At 43.8% G+C, this 27,657-nt stretch overlaps 1 protein-coding gene across 1 annotated transcript; it reads right to left on the minus strand.

Moving 5' to 3' along the window:
• LOC120029472 (annexin A4-like) lies at positions 1-26,568 on the minus strand. The gene is made up of 15 exons (XM_038974703.1): positions 26,446-26,568; positions 20,905-21,267; positions 19,213-19,244; positions 11,442-11,738; positions 10,917-11,004; positions 10,552-10,646; positions 9,896-10,009; positions 9,340-9,430; positions 8,046-8,125; positions 6,016-6,072; positions 4,964-5,057; positions 4,063-4,158; positions 1,885-1,943; positions 1,472-1,594; positions 1-1,252 (listed from the first exon to the last, which is right to left on the minus strand). The coding sequence occupies exons 2-15, from the start codon at positions 21,257-21,259 to the stop codon at positions 1,193-1,195; spliced, it is 1,641 nt and encodes a 546-aa protein (XP_038830631.1). The 5' UTR covers positions 21,260-21,267; positions 26,446-26,568; the 3' UTR covers positions 1-1,192.
• Between the last annotated feature and the right edge of the window lie 1,089 nt (positions 26,569-27,657).

A 27,657-nucleotide genomic window follows, 5' to 3' on the forward strand; every position in this document is an offset into this window, starting at 1 on the left:
ATCATTGCCAGTCAAAATATTTTAATTTGACAGGAAGGACACCATTATAAGCCTGTGGGTGAACATTACAACAACCAAATGATTGTAAACGTTTGGGCCATTGTGATAAGTTACAAACGTGGTATTAGCATATATTTATATCATTTTCCAATTACAATGCCTCACTGGATCCATTGTGTTCAAACTGCCCTCTACTGGCATCAAATTATACTATACAGTATATACCTACGCAATGAATAAATCGTTAAACAATATTGACAACAAATAATTAAATATTTAAGTATTGGCAATTAGTTGTACAACGGCTTATATTAGAAATAGCAGTGAAAGATGAAATGAAAACATAAATATTGACTTGCATGGAACTTAAACAGCTTTCAAAATAGATGGTAAAACATTGAAAGAGTTGCATGGCATGGCGGCTTTGGGTCTGCAGCATAAAAAAGGCAACATTGTGTTAATATCTAGGAAACAAGCAATGGAAAAATGGCCTACATTATTAAAAGGTGTCAATAAGAGAAAATAAATACCAGCTTTGTGTGGTGATATTTAATTATCATTGGCTTTCATTTGAAATTAAACAAGTTGGCTAATTTGCATAGAATATAGCAGTCAGCAATAAAGCTATAATAACCTACATTTTTTTTTATATCTTAATAAGTATCTAAATATCCTAAAATATTTGCACGTGTTGACACAAATCCAGAAATATTCATATTTAGTATTTGGCAGTTAGCTAATATAATAATTTGTCAATTATAGTACTGCATTGTTTTTAAATGGCATTATCCTGATCATATGAAATATGATTACAGATATCACGATTAAAATAAAAAATATAAACTTTTGAAAATGAATCAAGACTATATAATAACAATAACGGATTGCATATGCAGCAAATAAAGTCATTATCCTACATACATCAAGCAGCACATTATGGTGTGAGACACAAATTTGGCAAAAATAACTACATACATCACGCAGCACATTATGGTGTGAGACACAAATTTGGCAAAACTAACTACATATATCACAGGTTGATATAAGATCCTGTCTGTTACATTCTCATGGACTACTACACTCATAGAATTAGAATGAGTAGAACGGCCATAGCACTTATGATTCTATGGTTCTCATTCTGATTCTATGACGTCACTGTCCTGATTGATATCGGGGATTTCTTCATATCGCTCTAATCACTTCCTCCACACAGCTTCAGCAGCAGCTTCTGGTAGTCCCCAGAGGTATCACCCTGTCAGATGACATTTTAAAAAGCACATACACGTAACAGCATGTTAAAAACAGACACATTTTCCATCAGACAAACCAAGAAATTAACATAATATACTTGTGAATTATTATTCAATAATTTACATAATTTTGGCAGCAATCTACCTCCATAGCATAAAAGCAGTGGACTAATTCCAACAATAGAATTTTAGCATAGTGATTATTTGTGTAAGGTACATACAGAGATGGCGGTGAACAGTGATTTCCCGTAGGTCTTCTGGTATGCCTGTCTGATATCCAGCATGTCCACCTCGGAGCGAGTCACCATGACCCGAATCAGAGTCCTGTCCTTGGTCCCAGCCCCCTAGGAACAACACATAGCACAGACTGGTTAGTCATCAGTAAGAGCTAGGCCTGAAACATGGCTTGTGGTCGCCGTCACTATGGTGTCTAAATGTGTGTCAAAATACAATATGTCTAAAACACTATCGTGATAGAAACTACAGGACATGTCTCAGGGCTACACTTATACATGGTTAAAGGACATTTCCACCAGCGGAGTCAGAGTGTGTGGAGTCAGAATGCGTAGGGTCCGAGTGCCCGCAGTCAAAGTAAGAGCACAGTCAGATGTAAGAGACAGTGTTTCTTTCTTACCGCCATGGACTTGTGCAGCCTCTCTGCAAAGTATTCAGGAGTGTTCCTGATGCATTTCACTGGAACACAACAAGACAAGGCTTTAGTTCATAGAGAAGAAACAGGACTAACCTTACTACCGGCTCAGTCACAAATGCTGCCACATTCCCTGTATAGAGCCCTATGGATCCTGGGCAAAAGTAGTGCACTAGATAAGAAATGGGGTGCCATTTGGGATGCAGAACACTGTCATATCAAACCAATTCAAATCAGATCCTCAATCACCTGATTCAAATCAGATCCTCAATCACCTGATTCAAATCAGATCCTCAATCACCTGATTCAAATCAGATCCTCAATCACCTGATTCTAAACATTCAACAGCTATGGGATCTCAGATCCCAAAAGTGATAGTTACTGAACTTTGAGAATAAGTCACACTGTTCTCTCCTTGCAGTGACCAGCTGGTTATTACAGACACTGTTCTCTCCTTGCAGTGACCAGCTGGTTACTACAGACACTGTTCTCTCCTTGCAGTGACCAGCTGGTTACTACAGACACTGTTCTCTCCTTGCAGTGACCAGCTGGTTATTACAGACACTGTTCTCTCCTTGCAGTGACCAGCTGGTTATTACAGACACTGTTCTCTCCTTGCAGTGACCAGCTGGTTACTACAGACACTGTTCTCTCCTTGCAGTGACCAGCTGGTTATTACAGACACTGTTCTCTCCTTGCAGTGACCAGCTGGTTATTACAGACACTGTTCTCTCCTTGCAGTGACCAGCTGGTTATTACAGACACTGTTCTCTCCTTGCAGTGACCAGCTGGTTATTACAGACACTGTTCTCTCCTTGCAGTGACCAGCTGGTTATTACAGACACTGTTCTCTCCTTGCAGTGACCAGCTGGTTATTACAGACACTGTTCTGTCCTTGCAGTGACCAGCTGGTTATTACAGACACTGTTCTGTCCTTGCAGTGACCAGCTGGTTATTACAGACACTGTTCTGTCCTTGCAGTGACCAGCTGGTTATTACAGACACTGTTCTGTCCTTGCAGTGACCAGCTGGTTATTACAGACACTGTTCTCTCCTTGCAGTGACCAGCTGGTTATTACAGACACTGTTCTCTCCTTACAGTGACCAGCTGGTTATTACAGACACTGTTCTGTCCTTGCAGTGACCAGCTGGTTATTACAGACACTGTTCTGTCCTTGCAGTGACCAGCTGGTTATTACAGACACTGTTCTCTCCTTGCAGTGACCAGCGGGTTATTACAGACACTGTTCTGTCCTTGCAGTGACCAGCGGGTTATTACAGACACTGTTCTCTCCTTGCAGTGACCAGCTGGTTATTACAGACACTGTTCTCTCCTTGCAGTGACCAGCTGGTTATTACAGACACTGTTCTCTCCTTGCAGTGACCAGCTGGTTATTACAGACACTGTTCTCTCCTTGCAGTGACCAGCTGGTTATTACAGACACTGTTCTGTCCTTGCAGTGACCAGCTGGTTATTACAGACACTGTTCTGTCCTTGCAGTGACCAGCTGGTTATTACAGACACTGTTCTGTCCTTGCAGTGACCAGCTGGTTATTACAGACACTGTTCTGTCCTTGCAGTGACCAGCGGGTTATTACAGACACTGTTCTGTCCTTGCAGTGACCAGCGGGTTATTACAGACACTGTTCTCTCCTTGCAGTGACCAGCTGGTTATTACAGACACTGTTCTCTCCTTGCAGTGACCAGCTGGTTATTACAGACACTGTTCTCTCCTTGCAGTGACCAGCTGGTTATTACAGACACGGTTCTCTCCTTGCAGTGACCAGCTGGTTATTACAGACACTGTTCTGTCCTTGCAGTGACCAGCGGGTTATTACAGACACTGTTCTCTCCTTGCAGTGACCAGCTGGTTATTACAGACACTGTTCTTTCCTTGCAGTGACCAGCTGGTTATTACAGACACGGTTCTCTCCTTGCAGTGACCAGCTGGTTATTACAGACACTGTTCTCTCCTAGCAGTGACCAGCTGGTTATTACAGACACTGTTCTCTCCTTGCAGTGACCAGCTGGTTATTACAGACACTGTTCTCTCCTTGCAGTGACCAGCTGGTTATTACAGACACTGTTCTCTCCTTGCAGTGACCAGCTGGTTATTACAGACTGTTCTCTCCTTGCAGTGACCAGGTTATTACTGAACTTACCCACAGCCACCATGCCATCCTCCACGTTTCCAGACATCTCCCTGCAGATGCTCTTCACGATGTCTCTACCACTCATCTGCTGGTACTCATTGAACACTAGCAGAAGCAAGAACCACAGAGCAGCGGTTGTTATAACCTCGTCATAATGTTATAACATGCCAACGAAACCACAGGCAAGGTTATAACCACGTGGTAAGGTTATAACCATAGGCAGGGTTGTTATAAACATGTAATACAGGTTATAATATACTAATGAGCCATAGGCAGGGTTGTTATGACTTTGGTTAACCACATAAATAAAGCAAATAAAATATGTTTGTAGAAATAGCGTTGAGATAGACATATATAATAGACATATATATAATGTAGACATATATATATAATGTAGACATATATATATAATGTAGACATATATATATAATGTAGACATATATATATAATGTAGACATATATATATAATGTAGACATATATATAATGTAGACATATATATAATGTAGACATATATATAATATAGACATATATATAATATAGACATAGATATATATATAATATAGACATATATAATATAGACATATATAATATAGACATATATAATATAGACATATATAATATAGACATAATAGACATAATATAGATATATATAATATAGACATATATAATATAGACATATACTGTACTGTCATAACAGTATAACTGGTATGAGGAACTACAACCCTTTGAGAGAAACAGAACTGACTTGGTAATATAAACACAGTGCAGTATGATTACCTACCTGCTCTCAGGTAACACAGTATGATTACCTACCTGCTCTCAGGTAACACAGTATGATTACCTACCTGCTCTCAGGTAACACAGTATGATTACCTACCTGCTCTCAGGTAACACAGTATGATTACCTACCTGCTCTCAGGTGGGGTTTGCTCCTGGAACACAGTATGGCGTTGAACTGGGACTCATCCGTCCCCACTTTGTTCTCCCCGGCAGCATACAGTTTCTAACACACAGCATCACATGATCAGTTTCTACCACACAGCATCACATGATCAGTTTCTACCACACAGCATCACATGATCAGTTTCTAACACACAGCATCACATGATCAGTTTCTAACACACAGCATCACATGATCAGTTTCTAACACACAGCATCACATGATCAGTTTCTAACACACAGCATCACATGATCAGTTTCTAACACACAGCATCACGTTCAGTTTCTAACACACAGCATCACGTTCAGTTTCTAACACACAGCATCACGTTCAGTTTCTAACACACAGCATCACATGATCAGTTTCTAACACACAGCATCACATGATCAGTTTCTAACACACAGCATCACATGATCAGTTTCTAACACACAGCATCACATGATCAGTTTCTAACACACAGCATCACATGATCAGTTTCTAACACACAGCATCACATGATCAGTTTCTAACACACAGCATCACATGATCAGTTTCTACCACACAGCATCACATGATCAGTTTCTAACACACAGCATCACATGATCAGTTTCTAACACACAGCATCACATGATCAGTTTCTAACACACAGCATCACATGATCAGTTTCTAACACACAGCATCACATGTTCAGTTTCTAACACACAGCATCACATGTTCAGTTTCTAACACACAGCATCACATGTTCAGTTTCTAACACACAGCATCACATGATCAGTTTCTAACACACACATAAAAACGATCCGTTTCTAACACAACATAATCATTACAAGTCATGAACTGCTTGTCTATGATTATGGAAGCATATCTCTGCCTATATTTTCCAATTATATATTTTTTTAAATAACTTTCAGCCTTAGATAATGCCCACTTTCCTGTTATCCTTTTGCCCTACAGGGTATATAAACAGTATTGTTTGGCATCAGATAGAAATGTTACTGTTTTAAAGATCTATTACATTACCAGAGCAAGAAAGAGTGTTCACCTGAGCATCCTGTTTGGCTATGTTGATGTCCACCTGTTCCCTCTCGTCTCGATTTCCCTACAAACAGGAAGTGAAGAATTGGTTTACAACAAAAAAAGGATTGGATAAGTCTCAAATAACATCCTATATAGTGCACTACGTTTGACCAAGCTAATGCACCCTATTCCCTGTATAGTGCACTGTTTGACCAGGCTAATGCACCCTATTCCCTGTATAGTGCACTACGTTTGACCAAGCTAATGCACCCTATTCCCTGTATAGTGCACTACGTTTGACCAGGCTAATGCACCCTATTCCCTGTATAGTGCACTACGTTTGACCAGGCTAATGCACCCTATTCCCTGTATAGTGCACTACGTTTGACCAGGCTAATGCACCCTATTCCCTGTATAGTGCACTACGTTTGACCAGGCTAATGCACCCTATTCCCTGTATAGTGCACTACGTTTGACCAGGCTAATGCACCCTATTCCCTGTATAGTGCACTACGTTTGACCAGGCTAATGCACCCTATTCCCTGTATAGTGCACTACGTTTGACCAGGCTAATGCACCTTATTCCCTGTATAGTGCACTACGTTTGACCAGGCTAATGCACCCTATTCCCTGTATAGTGCACTACGTTTGACCAGGCTAATGCACCCTATTCCCTGTATAGTGCACTACGTTTGACCAGGCTAATGCACCCTATTCCCTGTATAGTGCACTACGTTTGACCAGGCTAATGCACCCTATTCCCTGTATAGTGCACTACGTTTGACCAGGCTAATGCACCCTATTCCCTGTATAGTGCACTACGTTTGACCAGGCTAATGCACCCTATTCCCTGTATAGTGCACTACGTTTGACCAGGCTAATGCACCCTATTCCCTGTATAGTGCACTACGTTTGACCAGGCTAATGCACCGTATTCCCTGTATAGTGCACTACGTTTGACCAGGCTAATGCACCGTATTCCCTGTATAGTGCACTACATTTGACCAGGCTAATGCACCCTATTCCCTGTATAGTGCACTACGTTTGACCAGGCTAATGCACCCTATTCCCTGTATAGTGCACTACGTTTGACCAGGCTAATGCACCCTATTCCCTGTATAGTGCACTACGTTTGACCAGGCTAATGCACCCTATTCCCTGTATAGTGCACTACGTTTGACCAGGCTAATGCACCCTATTCCCTGTATAGTGAACTACGTTTGACCAGGCTAATGCACCCTATTCCCTGTATAGTGCACTACGTTTGACCAGGCTAATGCACCCTATTCCCTGTATAGTGCACTACGTTTGACCAGGCTAATGCACCCTATTCCCTGTATAGTGCACTACGTTTGACCAGGCTAATGCACCCTATTCCCTGTATAGTGCACTACGTTTGACCAGGCTAATGCACCCTATTCCCTGTATAGTGCACTACGTTTGACCAGGCTAATGCACCCTATTCTCTATATAGTGCACTACGTTTGACCAGAGCCTTGGGATGCAGATTATATTATAACAGCAGAGTACTGGTATCTTGGAAGGAATTTGACGCAAGAAAACTGTAAACTTATCCTCCCCAATTGCTGTAATTTCTTCCATAAAACTTTAATTGTATCTTTATAGTAGTTCTTACTTCCTGACTCAAGAGTGTACGTCTCAATTGGCACCCTATTCCCAGGGTCCATAGGGCTCTGGTCAAAAGTAGTGCACTATGTAGGGAATAGGTTGCCATTTGGGACGTACTCTCAGAAAGGAAGTGGCTACAGTAGATGTTTATCTTGAGGGCGATAGCAGTTTAATACAAGTATTTTGGTTTCCTGAGTCTTTTTAATCTTAGCATTTCAGAATTGTTAACGACACTTAAGGATAATAATATTTGTAGCCATCAGATAGCCAATGGAAAGTGCAAGAGCACCAACTATGTTGAGTACTGGGAAGTTGCCCTAATTAAATCAGCTTTAGCCTTCACTTTCAAAGCCGTTACTCAATGATAACGATTAATAACATATCAATCAACATATTAAAAACCATTAACAACACATCAACAGTTACCTGACAGAGGGAGACGAGGAGCCTACGGAAGTGTCCTGATGTGTCATTAATGATGGCATCCTCCAGTTTCTTACCATACTCTGAAACACACAGCATTTACATGATACCCTGAATGAAACAACATTTCTGCCCTACCCTGAAACAAACTGCCTTTCAGCCCTACTCTGAAACAAACTGCCTTTCAGCCCTACTCTGAAACAAACTGCCTTTCAGCCCTACTCTGAAACAAACTGCCTTTCAGCCCTACTCTGAAACACACTGCCTTTCAGCCCTACCCTGAAACACACTGCCTTTCAGCCCTACTCTGAAACACACTGCCTTTCAGCCCTACTCTGAAACACACTGCCTTTCAGCCCTACTCTGAAACACACTGCCTTTCAGCCCTACTGAAACAAACTGCTTTTCAGCCCTACCCTGAAACACACTGCCTTTCAGCCCTACTCTGAAACACACTGCCTTTCAGCCCTACTCTGAAACACACTGCTTTTCAGCCCTACTGAAACAAACTGCTTTTCAGCCCTACTCTGAAACAAACTGCTTTTCAGCCCTACCCTGAAACACACTGCTTTTCAGCCCTACCCTGAAACACACTGCATTTCAGCCCTACTCTGAAACACACTGCCTTTCAGCCCTACTCTGAAACACACTGCCTTTCAGCCCTACTCTGAAACACACTGCCTTTCAGCCCTACTCTGAAACACACTGCCTTTCAGCCCTACTCTGAAACACACTGCCTTTCAGCCCTACTCTGAAACACACTGCCTTTCAGCCCTACTCTGAAACACACTGCCTTTCAGCCCTACTCTGAAACACACTGCCTTTCAGCCCTACTCTGAAACACACTGCCTTTCAGCCCTACTCTGAAACACACTGCCTTTCAGCCCTACTCTGAAACACACTGCCTTTCAGCCCTACTCTGAAACACACTGCTTTTCAGCCCTACTCTGAAACAAACTGCATTTCAGCCCTACTCTGAAACACACTGCTTTTCAGCTCTACTCTGAAACAAACTGCTTTTCAGCCCTACCCTGAAACACAAAGCATTTCAGATTATTACATTTACATTTAAGTCATTTAGCAGACGCTCTTATCCAGAGCGATTATCATAAAAGTAAATGTGTCTTACTGCCTTCCCAACACATAACCGGTCAAAATGTATCAACATAGCTAAGACACATTTACTTGTATGACAAACTGGCAATGCTTTGTGTTTCACGAGTATGAATTGAAAATGCTGTGTGTTTCAGAATATGGATGAAATACTGTGTGTTTCAGGAGTAGGCAAGACACTTACCGTTTTTGTAAATTTGATTAATTTCTCTGATTTCTGCATTGGAGCGAGATGACAGGATCTCAATCAGACAGGCCTCATCGGTACCTGCACCCTGTTTGTCCAGAGAACAAAACAGGTTATTGAGTAGATGGTAATAAAAGGGAACATTTAAGGTGTATACATGTTACAAGTAAAAACATTTACTAAAATCGAATGACTAAGAATCATCTTGAAGATAAGAATATTTATTGTCCAAGTATGCTACAATCAAAAGCAACATTTTCTTGATACAGTAACTACGGCAAGCTAAATTGATTTTGGACAATGTATGAGCAATGAACAATTCACAACCCCCACATGCCTGACTTTTGTCTTTAAAAATTGAGCTTTTCTTTCTGTTCCTTACTGAGATGACTCACTAAAAAAGAGACCCAAAAAGGTGGCTACTATAAAGACAATCTGGGTTGTGTTCAGTAGGAAGAAAACGTTTTTAAAAAACAGTCTTGTCCAATAATATAAGAACTTCTAATGAACATGACCCCCGGTGTAGAGAAGAATGAGTAAAAGCCCAACTCACCGCTATGGCTTCTTTGAGTTGAGATGTATCAAACTTGGCTGGTGTCTGCAACATGGCAATAGCCAGCTTCTCAAAGTTCCCAGTCAGCTCAGACTTTAGATCGTGGAATAAATCCTGTGAAATAGAAGATTGTGTAAGAGGTCACGCAATATGTGCCCTAAATGGCACCCTATTCTCTTTATAGTGCACTACTTTTAACCAGAGCCTTGACCAAGGCACGTCCACAACAACAGCTCTATCCTGAATATATAAATATTTGGGGTCACTTAGAAATGTCCTTGTTTTTGAAAGAAAAGCAAACCTTTTTTATCCATTAAAATAACATCAAATTGATCAGAAATACAGTGTAGACATTGTTAATGTTGTAAATGACTATTGTAGCTGGAAACGGCTGATTTGTAATGAGAATATCTACATAGGCGTACAGAGGCCCATTAACAGCAACCATCACTCCTGTGTTCCAATGGCACGTTAGTGTTAGCTAATCCAAGTTTATCATTTTAAAAGGCTAATTGATCATTAGAAAACCATTTTGCAATTAGGCCAGTATCCCAGAGTCTCCTCTTCACTGTTGATGTTGAGACAGGTGTTGAACTCCAACAATATAGGGAACCACACAACAATATAGGGAACCATTACTGTAGTGTAAACCTCACCTTCCCATAAGTGGTTTTGTAGGCTGCAACCATTGGAACCCTCTGCTTGTTTGAGCGGCTCCCAAGAATCTCAATTATAGCTGCCTCATCCGTGCCTGTTGAAAATAATCTATTAATATTATTGTTACCAGTTTAACTGATAGTAAATTGAATGTGTATCACGAAATAATGTGTTCTTAATTGTAGAATATTCAACACATGCAAATCTAGCCATAGAAAGTTTATATTTATAGAAGATTTACAGAATCGAATAAAATAAACTACATTTTTCCCCAGAAGGAACTTCAGTTAAATAATGTGTTATTAGATTTGTACTGAATGTCATTATCCATGATATAAGTGAATGTCTGTAATGAAGTACTGACCAAAGCCCTTCATGGCCTTGCGGAGGACTTCCACATCCCTCAGAGGGTCAGCGCCTGGATAGTCCTTAATAACACCCCTATAGCCTCTCTAATGACAAATACAAGAAAATACTGACACTGAAGCAAGCAAATACTGAAACTGAAGATTTAGAAATACTGAAACTGAAGATTTAGAAATACTGAAACTGAAGATTTAGAAATACTGAAACTGAAGATTTAGAAATACTGAAACTGAAGATTTAGAAATACTGAAACTGAAGATTTAGAAATACTGAAACTGAAGATTTAGAAATACTGAAACTGAAGATTTAGAAATACTGAAACTGAAGATTAGAAATACTGAAACTGAAGATTAGAAATACTGAAACTGAAGATTAGAAATACTGAAACTGAAGATTAGAAATACTGAAATAAGGAAACACTTTGTAAAGCATATTAGGAAATAAAAATCCAATGTAAATAAATGTAACTGAGTAATTGGTTGACGATTTCACGTTAAAGACAACAACATATAGAGACTCTCACGTTGATGGCAGGTGAATAAGGAGTAGCCGGAACACCACCTCCATATCCTGGCATGGAAGGGTTGGGGGCCGGGGCTCCACCAGGGTAGCCAGGCATGGGCTGCTGTCCTGGGGCAGGACCGCCCGGGTACCCCTGGGGTTGACCTGGGGCAGGACCGCCTGGGTACCCCTGGGGTTGACCTGGGGCAGGACCGCCTGGGTACCCCTGGGGTTGACCTGGGGCAGGACAGCCTGGGTACCCCTGGGGTTGACCTGGGGCAGGACAGCCTGGGTACCCCTGGGGCATACCTCCACCTGGCTGGAGGAAAAGGGGAGCTGATTAGCTGGGATCACGTTACTGACTCTGGTATTGTGCCCAGATGCCACTCTATTCCCTACATAGTGCACTACTTTAGACCAGGGCCCACCCTATTCCCTACATAGTGCACTACTTTAGACCAGGGCCCACCCTATTCCCTACATAGTGCACTACTTTAGATCAGGGCCCAACCTATTCCCTACATAGTGCACTACTTTAGACCAGGGCCCATAGGAATAAGGTGCCATTTGTGCCGAGAGAAACAGCTTGGTACAATTTAAGGCCATGTGGCAAACAATAATGCAGGTACTGGGGATGAAGGAGTGACCATGCAGGTACTAGTAGGGATGGAGGAGTGACCATGCGGGTACTAGGGATAGAGGAGTGACCATGTAGGTACTAGGGATAGAGGAGTGACCATGTAGGTACTAGGGATGGAGGAGTGACCATGTAGGTACTAGGGATGGAGGAGTGACCATGTAGGTACTAGGGATGGAGGAGTGACCATGCGGGTACTAGGGATAGAGGAGTGACCATGTAGGTACTAGGGATAGAGGAGTGACCATGTAGGTACTAGGGATGGAGGAGTGACCATGTAGGTACTAGGGATGGAGGAGTGACCATGTAGGTACTAGGGATGGAGGAGTGACCATGTAGGTACTAGGGATGGAGGAGTGACCATGCGGGTACTAGGGATAGAGGAGTGACCATGTAGGTACTAGGGATAGAGGAGTGACCATGTAGGTACTAGGGATGGAGGAGTGACCATGTAGGTACTAGGGATAGAGGAGTGACCATGCAGGTACTAGGGATGAAGGAGTGACCATGTAGGTACTAGGGATGGAAGAGTGACCATGTAGGTACTAGGGATAGAGGAGTGACCATGCAGGTACTAGGGATGAAGGAGTGACCATGTAGGTACTAGGGATGGAAGAGTGACCATGTAGGTACTAGGGATGGAGGAGTGACCATGTAGGTACTAGGGATAGAGGAGTGACCATGCAGGTACTAGGGATGGAGGAGTGACCATGTAGGTACTAGGGATAGAGGAGTGACCATGCAGGTACTAGGGATGAAGGAGTGACCATGTAGGTACTAGGGATGGAAGAGTGACCATGTAGGTACTAGGGATAGAGGAGTGACCATGCAGGTACTAGGGATGAAGGAGTGACCATGTAGGTACTAGGGATGGAAGAGTGACCATGTAGGTACTAGGGATGGAGGAGTGACCATGTAGGTACTAGGGATGGAGGAGAGACCATGTAGGTACTAGGGATGAAGGAGTGACCATGCAGGTACTAGGGATGGAGGAGTGACCATGTAGGTACTAGGGATGGAAGAGTGACCATGTAGGTACTAGGGATGGAGGAGTGACCATGTAGGTACTAGGGATGGAAGAGTGACCATGTAGGTACTAGGGATGGAGGAGTGACCATGTAGGTACTAGGGATGAAGGAGTGACCATGCAGGTACTAGGGATGGAGGAGTGACCATGTAGGTACTAGGGATGAAGGAGTGACCATGCAGGTACTAGGGATGAAGGAGTGACCATGCAGGTACTAGGGATGGAGGAGTGACCATGCAGGTACTAGGGATGGAGGAGTGACCATGTAGGTACTAGGGATGAAGGAGTGACCATGCAGGTACTAGGGATGAAGGAGTGACCATGCAGGTACTAGGGATGGAGGAGTGACCATGCAGGTACTAGGGATGGAGGAGTGACCATGCAGGTACTAGGGATGGAGGAGTGACCATGCAGGTACTAGGGATGAAGGAGTGACCATGCAGGTACTAGGGATGGAGGAGTGACCATGCAGGTACTAGGGATGGAGGAGTGACCATGCAGGTACTAGGGATGGAGGAGTGACCATGCGGGTACTAGGGATGGAGGAGTGACCATGCGGGTACTAGGGATAGAGGAGTGACCATGCGGGTACTAGGGATGGAGGAGTGACCATGCGGGTACTAGGGATGGAGGAGTGACCATGCGGGTACTAGGGATGGAGGAGTGACCATGCGGGTACTAGGGATAGAGGAGTGAACATGCGGGTACTAGGGATGGAGGAGTGACCATGCGGGTACTAGGGATAGAGGAGTGACCATGCGGGTACTAGGGATGGAGGAGTGACCATGCGGGTACTAGGGATGGAGGAGTGACCATGCGGGTACTAGGGATAGAGGAGTGAACATGCGGGTACTAGGGATAGAGGAGTGACCATGCGGGTACTAGGGATGGAGGAGTGACCATGCGGGTACTAGGGATGAAGGAGTGACCATGCGGGTACTAGGGATGGAGGAGTGACCATGCGGGTACTAGGGATGGAGGAGTGACCATGCGGGTACTAGGGATAGAGGAGTGAACATGCGGGTACTAGGGATAGAGGAGTGACCATGCGGGTACTAGGGATGGAGGAGTGACCATGCGGGTACTAGGGATGAAGGAGTGACCATGCGGGTACTAGGGATGGAGGAGTGACCATGCAGGTACTAGGGATGGAGGAGTGACCATGTAGGTACTAGGGATGGAGGAGTGACCATGCAGGTACTAGGGATGAAGGAGTGACCATGCAGGTACTAGGGATGGAGGAGTGACCATGCAGGTACTAGGGATGGAGGAGTGACCATGCAGGTACTAGGGATGGAGGAGTGACCATGCGGGTACTAGGGATGGAGGAGTGACCATGCGGGTACTAGGGATAGAGGAGTGACCATGCGGGTACTAGGGATGGAGGAGTGACCATGCGGGTACTAGGGATGGAGGAGTGACCATGCGGGTACTAGGGATGGAGGAGTGACCATGCGGGTACTAGGGATAGAGGAGTGAACATGCGGGTACTAGGGATGGAGGAGTGACCATGCGGGTACTAGGGATGGAGGAGTGACCATGCGGGTACTAGGGATAGAGGAGTGACCATGCGGGTACTAGGGATGGAGGAGTGACCATGCGGGTACTAGGGATGGAGGAGTGACCATGCGGGTACTAGGGATAGAGGAGTGACCATGCGGGTACTAGGGATAGAGGAGTGACCATGCGGGTACTAGGGATAGAGGAGTGACCATGCGGGTACTAGGGATAGAGGAGTGACCATGCGGGTACTAGGGATAGAGGAGTGACCATGCGGGTACTAGGGATAGAGGAGTGACCATGCGGGTACTAGGGATGGAGGAGTGACCATGCGGGTACTAGGGATAGAGGAGTGAACATGCGGGTACTAGGGATAGAGGAGTGACCATGCGGGTACTAGGGATAGAGGAGTGACCATGCGGGTACTAGGGATAGAGGAGTGACCATGCGGGTACTAGGGATAGAGGAGTGACCATGCGGGTACTAGGGATAGAGGAGTGACCATGCGGGTACTAGGGATAGAGGAGTGACCATGCGGGTACTAGGGATGGAGGAGTGACCATGCGGGTACTAGGGATGGAGGAGTGACCATGCGGGTACTAGGGATGGAGGAGTGACCATGCGGGTACTAGGGATGGAGGAGTGACCATGCGGGTACTAGGGATAGAGGAGTGACCATGCGGGTACTAGGGATAGAGGAGTGACCATGCGGGTACTAGGGATAGAGGAGTGACCATGCGGGTACTAGGGATAGAGGAGTGACCATGCGGGTACTAGGGATAGAGGAGTGACCATGCGGGTACTAGGGATAGAGGAGTGACCATGCGGGTGACATGCGGGTACTAGGGATAGAGGAGTGACCATGCGGGTACTAGGGATAGAGGAGTGACCATGCGGGTACTAGGGATAGAGGAGTGACCATGCGGGTACTAGGGATAGAGGAGTGACCATGCGGGTACTAGGGATAGAGGAGTGACCATGCGGGTACTAGGGATGGAGGAGTGACCATGCGGGTACTAGGGATAGAGGAGTGACCATGCGGGTACTAGGGATAGAGGAGTGACCATGCGGGTACTAGGGATAGAGGAGTGACCATGCGGGTACTAGGGATAGAGGAGTGACCATGCGGGTACTAGGGATAGAGGAGTGAGCATGCGGGTACTAGGGATAGAGGAGTGAGCATGCGGGTACTAGGGATAGAGGAGTGAGCATGCGGGTACTAGGGATAGAGGAGTGAGCATGCGGGTACTAGGGATAGAGGAGTGAACATGCGGGTACTAGGGATGGAGGAGTGAGCATGCGGGTACTAGGGATGGAGGAGTGAGCATGCGGGTACTAGGGATGGAGGAGTGAGCATGCGGGTACTAGGGATAGAGGAGTGACCATGCGGGTACTAGGGATGGAGGAGTGAGCATGCGGGTACTAGGGATGGAGGAGTGAGCATGCGGGTACTAGGGATGGAGGAGTGAGCATGCGGGTACTAGGGATGGAGGAGTGAGCATGCGGGTACTAGGGATGGAAGAGTGACCATGCGGGTACTAGGGATGGAAGAGTGACCATGCGGGTACTAGGGATGGAGGAGTGACCATGCGGGTACTAGGGATGGAGGAGTGACCATGCGGGTACTAGGGATAGAGGAGTGACCATGCGGGTACTAGGGATAGAGGAGTGACCATGCGGGTACTAGGGATGGAGGAGTGACCATGCGGGTACTAGGGATAGAGGAGTGACCATGCGGGTACTAGGGATAGAGGAGTGACCATGCGGGTACTAGGGATAGAGGAGTGACCATGTAGGTACTAGGGATAGAGGAGTGACCATGTGGGTACTAGGGATAGAGGAGTGACCATGTGGGTACTAGGGATAGAGGAGTGACCATGTAGGTACTAGGCATGGAGGAGTGACCATGTAGGTACTAGGCATGGAGGAGTGACCATGTAGGTACTAGGGATAGAGGAGTGACCATGTAGGTACTAGGGATAGAGGAGTGACCATGTAGGTACTAGGGATAGAGGAGTGACCATGTAGGTACTAGGGATAAAGGAGTGACCATGCAGGTACTAGGGATAGAGGAGAGACCATGCAGGTACTAGGGATGGAGGAGTGACCATGCAGGTACTAGGGATAGAGGAGTGACCATGTAGGTACTAGGGATAGAGGAGTGACCATGTAGGTACTAGGGATAGAGGAGTGACCATGTAGGTACTAGGGATAGAGGAGTGACCATGTAGGTACTAGGGATAGAGGAGTGACCATGTAGGTACTAGGGATAGAGGAGTGACCATGTAGGTACTAGGGATAGAGGAGTGACCATGTAGGTACTAGGGATAGAGGAGTGACCATGTAGGTACTAGGGATAGAGGAGTGACCATGTGGGTACTAGGGATAGAGGAGTGACCATGTGGGTACTAGGGATAGAGGAGTGACCATGTGGGTACTAGGGATAGAGGAGTGACCATGTAGGTACTAGGGATAGAGGAGTGACCATGCAGGTACTAGGGATGGAGGAGTGACCATGTAGGTACTAGGGATAGAGGAGTGACCATGTAGGTACTAGGGATAGAGGAGTGACCATGTAGGTACTAGGGATAGAGGAGTGACCATGTAGGTACTAGGGATAGAGGAGTGACCATGTAGGTACTAGGGATAGAGGAGTGACCATGTAGGTACTAGGGATAGAGGAGTGACCATGTAGGTACTAGGGATAGAGGAGTGACCATGTAGGTACTAGGGATAGAGGAGTGACCATGTAGGTACTAGGGATAGAGGAGTGACCATGTGGGTACTAGGGATAGAGGAGTGACCATGTGGGTACTAGGGATAGAGGAGTGACCATGTGGGTACTAGGGATAGAGGAGTGACCATGTGGGTACTAGGGATAGAGGAGTGACCATGTGGGTACTAGGGATGGAGGAGTGACCATGTAGGTACTAGGGATGGAGGAGAGACCATGCAGGTACTAGGGATGGAGGAGAGACCATGCGGGTACTAGGGATAGAGGAGAGACCATGCGGGTACTAGGGATAGAGGAGTGACCATGCGGGTACTAGGGATAGAGGAGTGACCATGCGGGTACTAGGGATGGAGGAGTGACCATGTAGGTACTAGGGATGGAGGAGTGACCATGCAGGTACTAGGGATAGAGGAGAGACCATGTAGGTACTAGGGATAGAGGAGAGACCATGTAGGTACTAGGGATAGAGGAGTGACCATGTAGGTACTAGGGATAGAGGAGTGACCATGTAGGTACTAGGGATAGAGGAGTGACCATGTAGGTACTAGGGATGGAGGAGTGACCATGTAGGTACTAGGGATAGAGGAGTGACCATGTAGGTACTAGGGATGGAGGAGTGACCATGTAGGTACTAGGGATAGAGGAGTGACCATGTAGGTACTAGGGATAGAGGAGTGACCATGTAGGTACTAGGGATAGAGGAGTGACCATGTAGGTACTAGGGATAGAGGAGTGACCATGTAGGTACTAGGGATAGAGGAGTGACCATGTAGGTACTAGGGATGGAGGAGTGACCATGTAGGTACTAGGGATAGAGGAGAGACCATGTAGGTACTAGGGATGGAGGAGTGACCATGTAGGTACTAGGGATAGAGGAGTGACCATGTAGGTACTAGGGATAGAGGAGTGACCATGTAGGTACTAGGGATAGAGGAGTGACCATGTAGGTACTAGGGATAGAGGAGTGACCATGTAGGTACTAGGGATGGAGGAGTGACCATGTGGGTACTAGGGATAGAGGAGTGACCATGTAGGTACTAGGGATAGAGGAGTGACCATGTAGGTACTAGGGATAGAGGAGTGACCATGTAGGTACTAGGGATGGAGGAGTGACCATGCGGGTACTAGGGATAGAGGAGTGACCATGCGGGTACTAGGGATGGAGGAGTGACCATGCGGGTACTAGGGATAGAGGAGTGACCATGTAGGTACTAGGGATAGAGGAGTGACCATGTAGGTACTAGGGATAGAGGAGTGACCATGTAGGTACTAGGGATAGAGGAGTGACCATGTAGGTACTAGGGATGGAGGAGTGACCATGTAGGTACTAGGGATAGAGGAGAGACCATGTAGGTACTAGGGATGGAGGAGTGACCATGTAGGTACTAGGGATAGAGGAGTGACCATGTAGGTACTAGGGATAGAGGAGTGACCATGTAGGTACTAGGGATAGAGGAGTGACCATGTAGGTACTAGGGATGGAGGAGTGACCATGTGGGTACTAGGGATAGAGGAGTGACCATGTAGGTACTAGGGATAGAGGAGTGACCATGTAGGTACTAGGGATAGAGGAGTGACCATGTAGGTACTAGGGATGGAGGAGTGACCATGTAGGTACTAGGGATAGAGGAGAGACCATGTAGGTCTGGGCAGAAGAGATGTAGTCGTTGTTTGTCTGTAAGTTGTTTTTAGCATGTTTAGGTTTGTATCTGGTGTGGGGGAAAAACTGCAAACTGAAATATTATATTAAAAATAAAAAAAGAATAGGGTGCCATTTGAGACGTAACAGAGTGTTACAGGGAGTGGAGATGACGTGGTAGATAGAGCTGATTTAGAGGCTGTCAGTAGGTCGGTAATAACTTGCTTCTTAGTTACTTGGTGTAAGTTATATTTACCATTCCACCAGCAGGGGCTCCACCCCAACCACCTGGAGAACAAACACAGCGAGTGGTGCATCTTTTAGTAGAATTTTAATATCGAAAACACAGGATAACTTCAAATATGGATCGTTTATCCAGTTCGGTGCCTTTTGAGAACATTTTTAACATTCTATAATAAAAAGCACATGTTTTTTTTTTTTTCATTAAGTTGAACAACACATTTTCTCATCTGAAGAGACTCAATTATTTTAAAAAATACTATAGTAAGTGGCAGATGAAGTAACAGGGTTGAATGCAATTTAAATAAGCCATAAATCTCATTGAGACGTGGGGGAATGGAATATTATTGTGTGCAACAGGGAGTGGCAATTGAACACAAGCTTCACCAAAAAAATGTGAAGGTGTACAAACATTTCTAGCCTGTCTATCTATGGATAACGGGTTTGACGTGTTTTGCTCAAACCGCTCAGTTTTCCACCACAAAACACCAGAAAATGACCAAAAATAGAAGACCCAGATCACCTGCTTTAACGCTATGATTTGACTAGTAGATGTTCAATGTTTATTTGGGAAAAAATATTGTTTTTTAAAGGAATAGTTTTACCATATTAACAAGAGTCCAGTTCATGTAACAGGTTTGACCTGAGGGACATACGTAAATGACTCACAAATAAATAAATAAATATCTTCAGAAATGACTTTTGTCAAAGCAACAAAACATAACTAGGGCTTTACAATGATGGTGAAACTTGTTACGGTTAAAATAAGAAATCAGAGGGACACGTCAAAATGAAAATTGCACACTACGTAACATATGTGCACCTCTCTTTCTCTCCCTCCCCCTCTCTTCCTCCCCCCTCTCTCGCTCCCTCTCTCTTTCTCTCCCTCCCTCTCTCTCTTTCTCTCCCTCCCCCTCTCTCTCTCTTTCTCTCCCTCCCCCTCTCTCTCTTTCTCTCCCTCCCCCTCTCTCTCTTTCTCTCCCTCCCCCTCTCTCTCTCTTTCTCTCCCTCCCCCTCTTTCTCTCTCTTTCTCTCCCTCCCCCTCTCTCTCTCTCTCCCTCCCCCTCTCTCCCTCCCCCTCTCTCTCTCTCTCTTTCTCTCCCTCCCCCCTTTGAGTGCATCTTGCTAGCTGTCACTCAAATGATGAGGGGCTGAAGTTCATTGGTTGAACTCTAATTGCTAGCGGGCTGGCCCACGTGAGGGAAAAATGTAGGGGGAAAAGCGCAGCACTGTTTCCAGAAGAACTAAGGATTTCGTGGCTAATTGAGTTAAAACAGTAATTCTGCTCATAGATTATGCATGCCTCAACACTTAGTGAACGCCAAAGTTCCAGAGCACATCTTTAAAAAGGCACTTCATTTAACAGGCTTTTCAAATTCAATATGGGTGCAAAACTTTTTATTTAAAATATCAGGGACACAAAAGGCACTCTCTTCATAGAACAACCCATATACTGGACATTTGAATTGTAAAATGTATCCAAAATCATTGTGTATCAAGGTCACAGACCAGGGTCTCATCTCAGATTTCCTGTATACTAAAAAAAACAACACAACAAGCACACATTTGCACGACCATGAAAGCAAATAGCAATAGCCTTAGAGTTGACATGTGCCGGTGTTACTTAAAGGATTCTCTGGAATGTGGTGCTTATCTAGGTAATCAGCTAATCCCCCCAAAAAATGTAATATATTAGCAAAACCCTTACCTTGTGCTGGAGGCATGGAAGGATACCCTCCGGCCTGAGGAGGGAAGCCTCCCCCCTGAGGAAAACCTCCACCTGGTTGAGGGTAACCACCAGCCTGCTGGGATGGATAGCCCCCGGCTTGGGGCGGATAGCCCCCGGCCTGAGGCGGGTAGCCCCCAGCCTGAGACGGGTAACCCCCAGCCTGAGGCGGGTAACCCCCAGCCTGAGGCGGGTAACCCCCAGCCTGAGGCGGGTAACCCCCAGCCTGAGGCGGGTAACCTCCAGCCTGAGGCGGGTAACCTCCAGCTTGGGGGGGATATGCACCTGGTTGTGGGGGGTAGCCACCTGTCTGGGTAGGGTAACCAGGATAACTCATCTTTGGGACTTGAAAGAAAGAAAGCATTAGAAGTTAAGGCGTAAGTATTTAAAAACATATTTTTATGAGATACATATACATTTATGAGACACATATATATATATACACACACACTGAGTGTACAAAACATTATGAACACCTACTCTTTCCATGACATAGACTGACCATGTGAATCCATGTGAAAACTATGATCCCTTATGGTCACTTGTTAAATCAACTTCAAATCAGTGTAGATGCAGGGGAGGAGACGGGTTAAAGAAGGATTTTTAAGCCTTGAGACAATTGAGACATGGATTGTGTATGTGTGTCATTCAGAGGGTGAATGGGCAAGACAAATAACTACAGTGCCTTTGAACAGGGTATGATAGAATGTGCCAGGCACACCGGTTTGAGTGTGTCAAGAACTGCAACGGTTTTTCACTCTCAACAGCTTCCTGTGTGTATCAAGAATGATCCACCACCCAAAGGACATCCAGCCAACTTGACACAACTGTGGGAAGCATTGGAGTCAACATGGGCCAGCATCCCTGTGGAACGCTTTCGACACCTTGTAGAGTCCATGCCTCGACGAATTGAGTCTGTTTTGATTAAAAAAGGGGGTGCAACTAATGTTTTGTACACTCAGTGTGTGTGTGTGTGTGTGTACACACACAGTGTACAAAGAACCTATAGGGTCGGTTTCCCAGACACAGATTGAGCCTAGTCCTGTAGAATCTCCATTGAAAGTGCTTTTTAGTCCGGAACTAGGCTAAATCTCTGTTCAGGAAACCGGCCCATAGAGTTTATTCAACTACGATTTTAAAAACAGTTTTGGTCGAATGGCCTTCATCACCTGAACAAACAAACCCTGAAATAAAAACATCCACTGGTTCATTATAACAGTCAGTGGACACTAGAGAACAGACCACATACACCTAGCTACAGCCTCATAGTCTTTTCCTATGTTTCAATGTGTAAACCCACAAACAAAATGAGAGACAATTACTATAGCTAAATGCATAAATGCCTGCACGCGCGGAAAAGTATTGCTCGTGTCCAACAAAATAGAATATACAGTCGCTAGTGAAAGTCTACAAACCCCTTTGGCTAAATCTTCACATTTTGCTGCTTTAATATTTAATCCAGGAGAATAATAAATAACCTATTCCACATTTTCAAAGTGAAAGAAAAATGACGGAACATTTTTCTATAAACACAAAGATGTGTTGATTACGTTTGTCTTCACATCCCAGAGGTAATACTTGATACAGGAGCATCTTTGGTAGCCATTACAGCTGTGAATTAGAGTTTACTTTGCACAACATTTATTCATTTGTTTTTGTCAATTTTTGGGCGTTAAGGACATGACATCACACATACCCTCTCTAAAGGATCAGTTGAGGTATAATAACTGGAGAAAAGCGCTGACCAAAACTCTAGTCAAAGAATAGTGTAAAGCAGGGGTAGAAAACCCTGGTCCTGGAGAACTACAGACACTTCATGTTTTCCATATAACGGACCTGAAGACAAGGTGTGCTGAATTTAGGCAATCACTGAACTAATTAATTAACTCAGTTGATCAGGTGTGCTGACGAGTTGAACCAAAATGCTGAAGTACCAGAGATACTCCACAAACAGGGTGGTCTACCGCTGCTATAAAGGCATAGTTCCCAGTCGGCTAAAAAGATCCTGGAAGTATATTACAGAAGTACAATATCCTGGAAGTATATTACAGAAGTATATTACAGAAGTACAATATCCTGGAAGATGACGACTCAGTGAACTACATGGAAGTACCATGGATGAACGATAATGACTCTGGGTTTAATTGATCGAACAGTATACTATTACAACCTATTGACCAGTATTCCGTCGCCAGGGGCCAAATCCACAAAGCGTCTCACAGTAGAAAATCAGTCATAAGTGCTGAGAATAAAGACATTTTTACTCCTGCTCTCATGGGTAAAAAAATAATGGCTTCTACTCCTGCTCTTACGGGTAAAAAATAAAGACATCTTACTCCTGCTCTTACGGGTAAAAATAAAGACATCTTACTCCATCTCTTACGGGTCAAAATAAAGACATCTTACTCCTGCTCGTATGGGTAAAAATAAAGACATCTTACTCCATCTCTTATGGGTAAAAAATAAAGGCATCTTACTCCTGCTCTTACGGGTCAAAATAAAGACGTCTTACTCCTGCTCTTATGGGTAAAAAATAAAAGCATCTTACTCCTGCTCTTATGGGTAAAAAATAAAGACATCTTACTCCTGCTCTTATGGGTAAAAAATAAAGGCATCTTACTCCTGCTCTTATGGGTAAAAAATAAAGGCATCTTACTCCATCTCTTATGGGTAAAAAATAAAGACATCTTACTCCTGCTCTTACGGGTAAAAATAAAGACATCTTACTCCATCTCTTACGGGTAAAACATAAAGGCATCTTACTCCATCTCTTACGGGTAAAAATAAAAACATCTTACTCCTGCTCTTATGGGTAAAAATAAAGACATCTTACTCCTGCTCTTATGGGTAAAAATAAAGACATCTTACTCCTGCTCTTATGGGTAAAAATAAAGACATCTTACTCCTGCTCGTATGGGTAAAACATAAAGACATCTTTACTCCTGCTCTTATGGGTAAAAATAAAGACATCTTACTCCTGCTCTTATGGGTAAAAATAAAGACATCTTACTCCTGCTCTTACGGGTAAAAATAAAGACATCTTACTTCTGCTCTTATGGGTAAAAATAAAGACATCTTACTCCTGCTCTTATGGGTAAAAATAAAGACATCTTACTCCTGCTCTTATGGGTAAAAATAAAGACATCTTACTCCATCTCTTATGGGTAAAACATAAAGGCATCTTACTCCATCTCTTATGGGTAAAAAATAAAGGCATCTTACTCCTGCTCTTATGGGTAAAAAATAAAAGCTATGCATGAAGCCTTGAGCCATAACAAGCGTCATAATTGTCATGTTTTGGTCATTGATCTACACAAAATATTCCATCATATCAAAGTGGAAAGAAAATTCTACAAATGTTTACAAATTAACATTTATCAACTAAAATATAGTCGGTGCATAAGTATTCACCCCCTTCGTTGAGGCAAGAATAAATTAGCTCAGATGTAGGATTTGGCTTATCAAACGACAAAGTTATATGGACTCACTGTGTGTGAAATAGTAATAATGATGAATGCCTACCACTTCCTCTGTCCCCCATACATACAACATATTTTAGTTCCCTCAGTCAAGTAGTGCATTTCAAACATCATGTTGTGCTGCTGCCATGTTGTGTTGCTACCATGTGTTGTCATGTTGTGTTGCTACCATGTGTTGTCATGTTGTGTTGCTACCATGTGTTGTCATGTTGTGTTGCTACCATGTGTTGTCATGCGTTGCTGCCATGCTGTGTTGTCATGTGTTGCTGCCATGCTATGTTGTGGTCTTAGGTCTTTCTGAACTGAGCTGCAGGACAGGAAGGAAACTGCTCAGGGATTTCACCATGAGGCCATTGGTGATTTTAAAACAGCTACAGAGTTCAAAGGCTGTGATGAGAGAAAACTGAGGATGGATCAACAACATTGTAGTGACTCCACAATAATGACCTAAATGACAGAGTGAAAAGAAGAATACAAATATACAGAATACAAATATTCCGAAACACATTTTTTTACCCTTCAGTGTATGTACTTTCCTGCAGTTATACTTGGGGATATCGCTTTTCAACAGTAAAAGTAAAATGGCTGGAGGACATCTTTAACATAATGTTTAAACCTACTCTGAGCTGGGAGTTTTTTTGTTGTCTTAAAAACAGGTTTACATCAGCACTCCTCCTTTGAGACACTCCTTGGACTGGTTAACCCAGACTGAGCAATTTAACCAGTAACATATGAAGGGCGACTGGGTGTCCCCTACCCTACAGCACGCCCTCTCCCATCGTCACACATTCCAACATCTCCATGGAACCCTAAACATTGATTTATCTGAATAAACAGACCAGTACAGACTAAAGCAGTTGCCCTGCTCTGTCATCGACTGACAGATTTCTACAACTAATGGGGCGTATTCCTCTGCCCAGGCATTGCTGATGCCTGCCAGATCTTACAACGCCTGGATTGGTATTTTACATACCATCTAACCACATTATACGTTAAAACAGTCAGTCGATGACATGGCACACAACAATTGGTTGACGCAAGCAACATCTGAGCAGGGTAACGCAACTATGACGTGGTTATGGTGCTTTCAAGACAACTGGGAACTTAAGAGAAAAAAAACTAGGTCCGTGATCTTCGGACGGAAAGTCAGAGCTCTAGAAAAAGGCCCAAGTTTAGAACCCCCCCCCCCCAAAGTTCCCAGTTGTCTTAAAACACACTTAAGTCAGAAGTAGGAGATTTCCCGAGTTCCCAGTTGTTTTGAACGTGGCATCTGCTGATACCTAAAAATACCTATCCAGACCGTTGTAAGATCTGGCAGGGTTCAGCAACGCCTGGGCAGAGGAACGCCCCATAAGGACACTCATTGCTCCAGAACTAGCTTCGAACACAAGAAATTGATCCGTCAATAGGTCTGCTCCTTTGATTTGAACGCAACAAAAGAACATCACAACGCTAGTAATTTCCTACTACAGTAAAACAACGTCATTTCGGCTACATTAGGAGTACTACAATGTAACCTTCCAGCCAACCAGAATCGGTGGTCTCACATGTTTCGTGTGTCCCTTTCACTGCTGAAAAATATATATATATTCTACTAGGCTACACACTGAAGCTGTTACATAATATTACAATCTAGCCTTCCAAGATGTCACATTGTAGCTAATTACACATCCTGAATTTGAGACAAAATGGCAGTTTGAGATTAAAGTACTTTAGAGCGTACTTAAAATCTTGTCGATCTGCCCTTAATGCAGGAGAATAATAATAAGAAAACAATTGTAGACTACTAAATTATAACAATTAAACAGTGACCAATAACTAAACCCAGGATCGTTCACAAATAAGAGCGATTTTAAATGGCGATTGTTAGATGTTGAACCGAAATGCGGATATGCGAACTGCTTCGCATACATTATATAAATAAAGACATTCAGAAGCTTAAACCTGCACACAATTCTAGGACATTTCGAGTTGGCTTAGATCTGTATAAAACCTAACATTGAAGAATATAACCCTTTTCAAAGCAAAATAACTTGTGCCTTACTTGTTTCTGACGCTCGGGAATGTTGAAGGGAAGCGATTGAATCAGGAAGAGCTTAAAGATGGTTGCGCAGTGTAGTTGTGGGTGGGCTCTTCTCCTGATTTTAGCCTTGTTTCCACCAGAGGTTTCCACTGTGTTGGCAACAACCTTTGCATATAACAAACAGTCAAGTCATTCACTTTCAGTCAAATACAACAACAGCAAAAAATGCTTTGAAAGGTTTATAGCCTAATCATAGTGTCAGTCTAGATATGAATCTGTCTATAGTCTTAATTTTAATGTATGTCTAGAGGCCTTATGTTTCAGTGTTTTGAAATGTAAATTAAAAAGTAGGCCTTGCAGTACAGAAATTGTCAGACACAATTAGGTTTAATGACCTATGAATTGCATGTCTTTTCTTTGGGATTTATATAAACAAATATGGATACGTTGGTTCACATAGTGACTTAGATATGTTAATTTAGAAGTAGCCTATTTAAGAAACAGAATACATCATCCTTAGCAAACACGTTTTAAGGTCTGGTGTTCTACAGTATTGCATTGCAGTGAACGGAGTGGGTGGAGAAAGGAGCCACGAGCACTCAGTATTAAACCAGTTGGCCAGCACAAAACCAATTTAAATTACACAGACTCTTAATGAGTAACTCCAATAACAAATGGTATTTATACATTTTATTAAAAGTATATTTCATTTAAATATACACACTAGCTTTTCAACGTACCAGTATTTGTTAAAACGTATCATAAATGCTGGTATAAATAATAAAATATTACAAATAAAAGTACATCAAATCCCCACCATGGTCAGTCCATGTCAAGCAGAGACAGGTGTTCTTAATGTTTTGTCTACTCAGTGTATATTCCCAAAGTTTAGTATGTCTTTACATGTGGAATTATTTTTGGAGGGGGGAAAAAATCTGTGATTGTACTGCCAGCGTAAAATCCTCCTGCAAGGAGAATGTTAAATGTCTGCTGTTGTCTTGGTTACCTCTGTACACATCAAATCCAATTTTATTTGTCACATACGCCAAATACAACCTTACAGTGAAATGCTTACTTACAAGCCTTTAACCAACAATGCAGTTTTAAGAAAAATAAGTGTTAAGTAAAAATGAAAGTAACAAATAATTAAACAGCAGGAGTAAAATAGCAATAGCGAGGCTATATACAGCGGGTACCGGTACAGAGTCAATGTGCGAGGGCACCGGTTAGTCG

The sequence above is a fragment of the Salvelinus namaycush genome, chromosome 35 (assembly GCF_016432855.1).
Source record: "Salvelinus namaycush isolate Seneca chromosome 35, SaNama_1.0, whole genome shotgun sequence".
In the NCBI taxonomy this organism is placed as follows: Eukaryota; Metazoa; Chordata; class Actinopteri; order Salmoniformes; family Salmonidae; genus Salvelinus; species Salvelinus namaycush.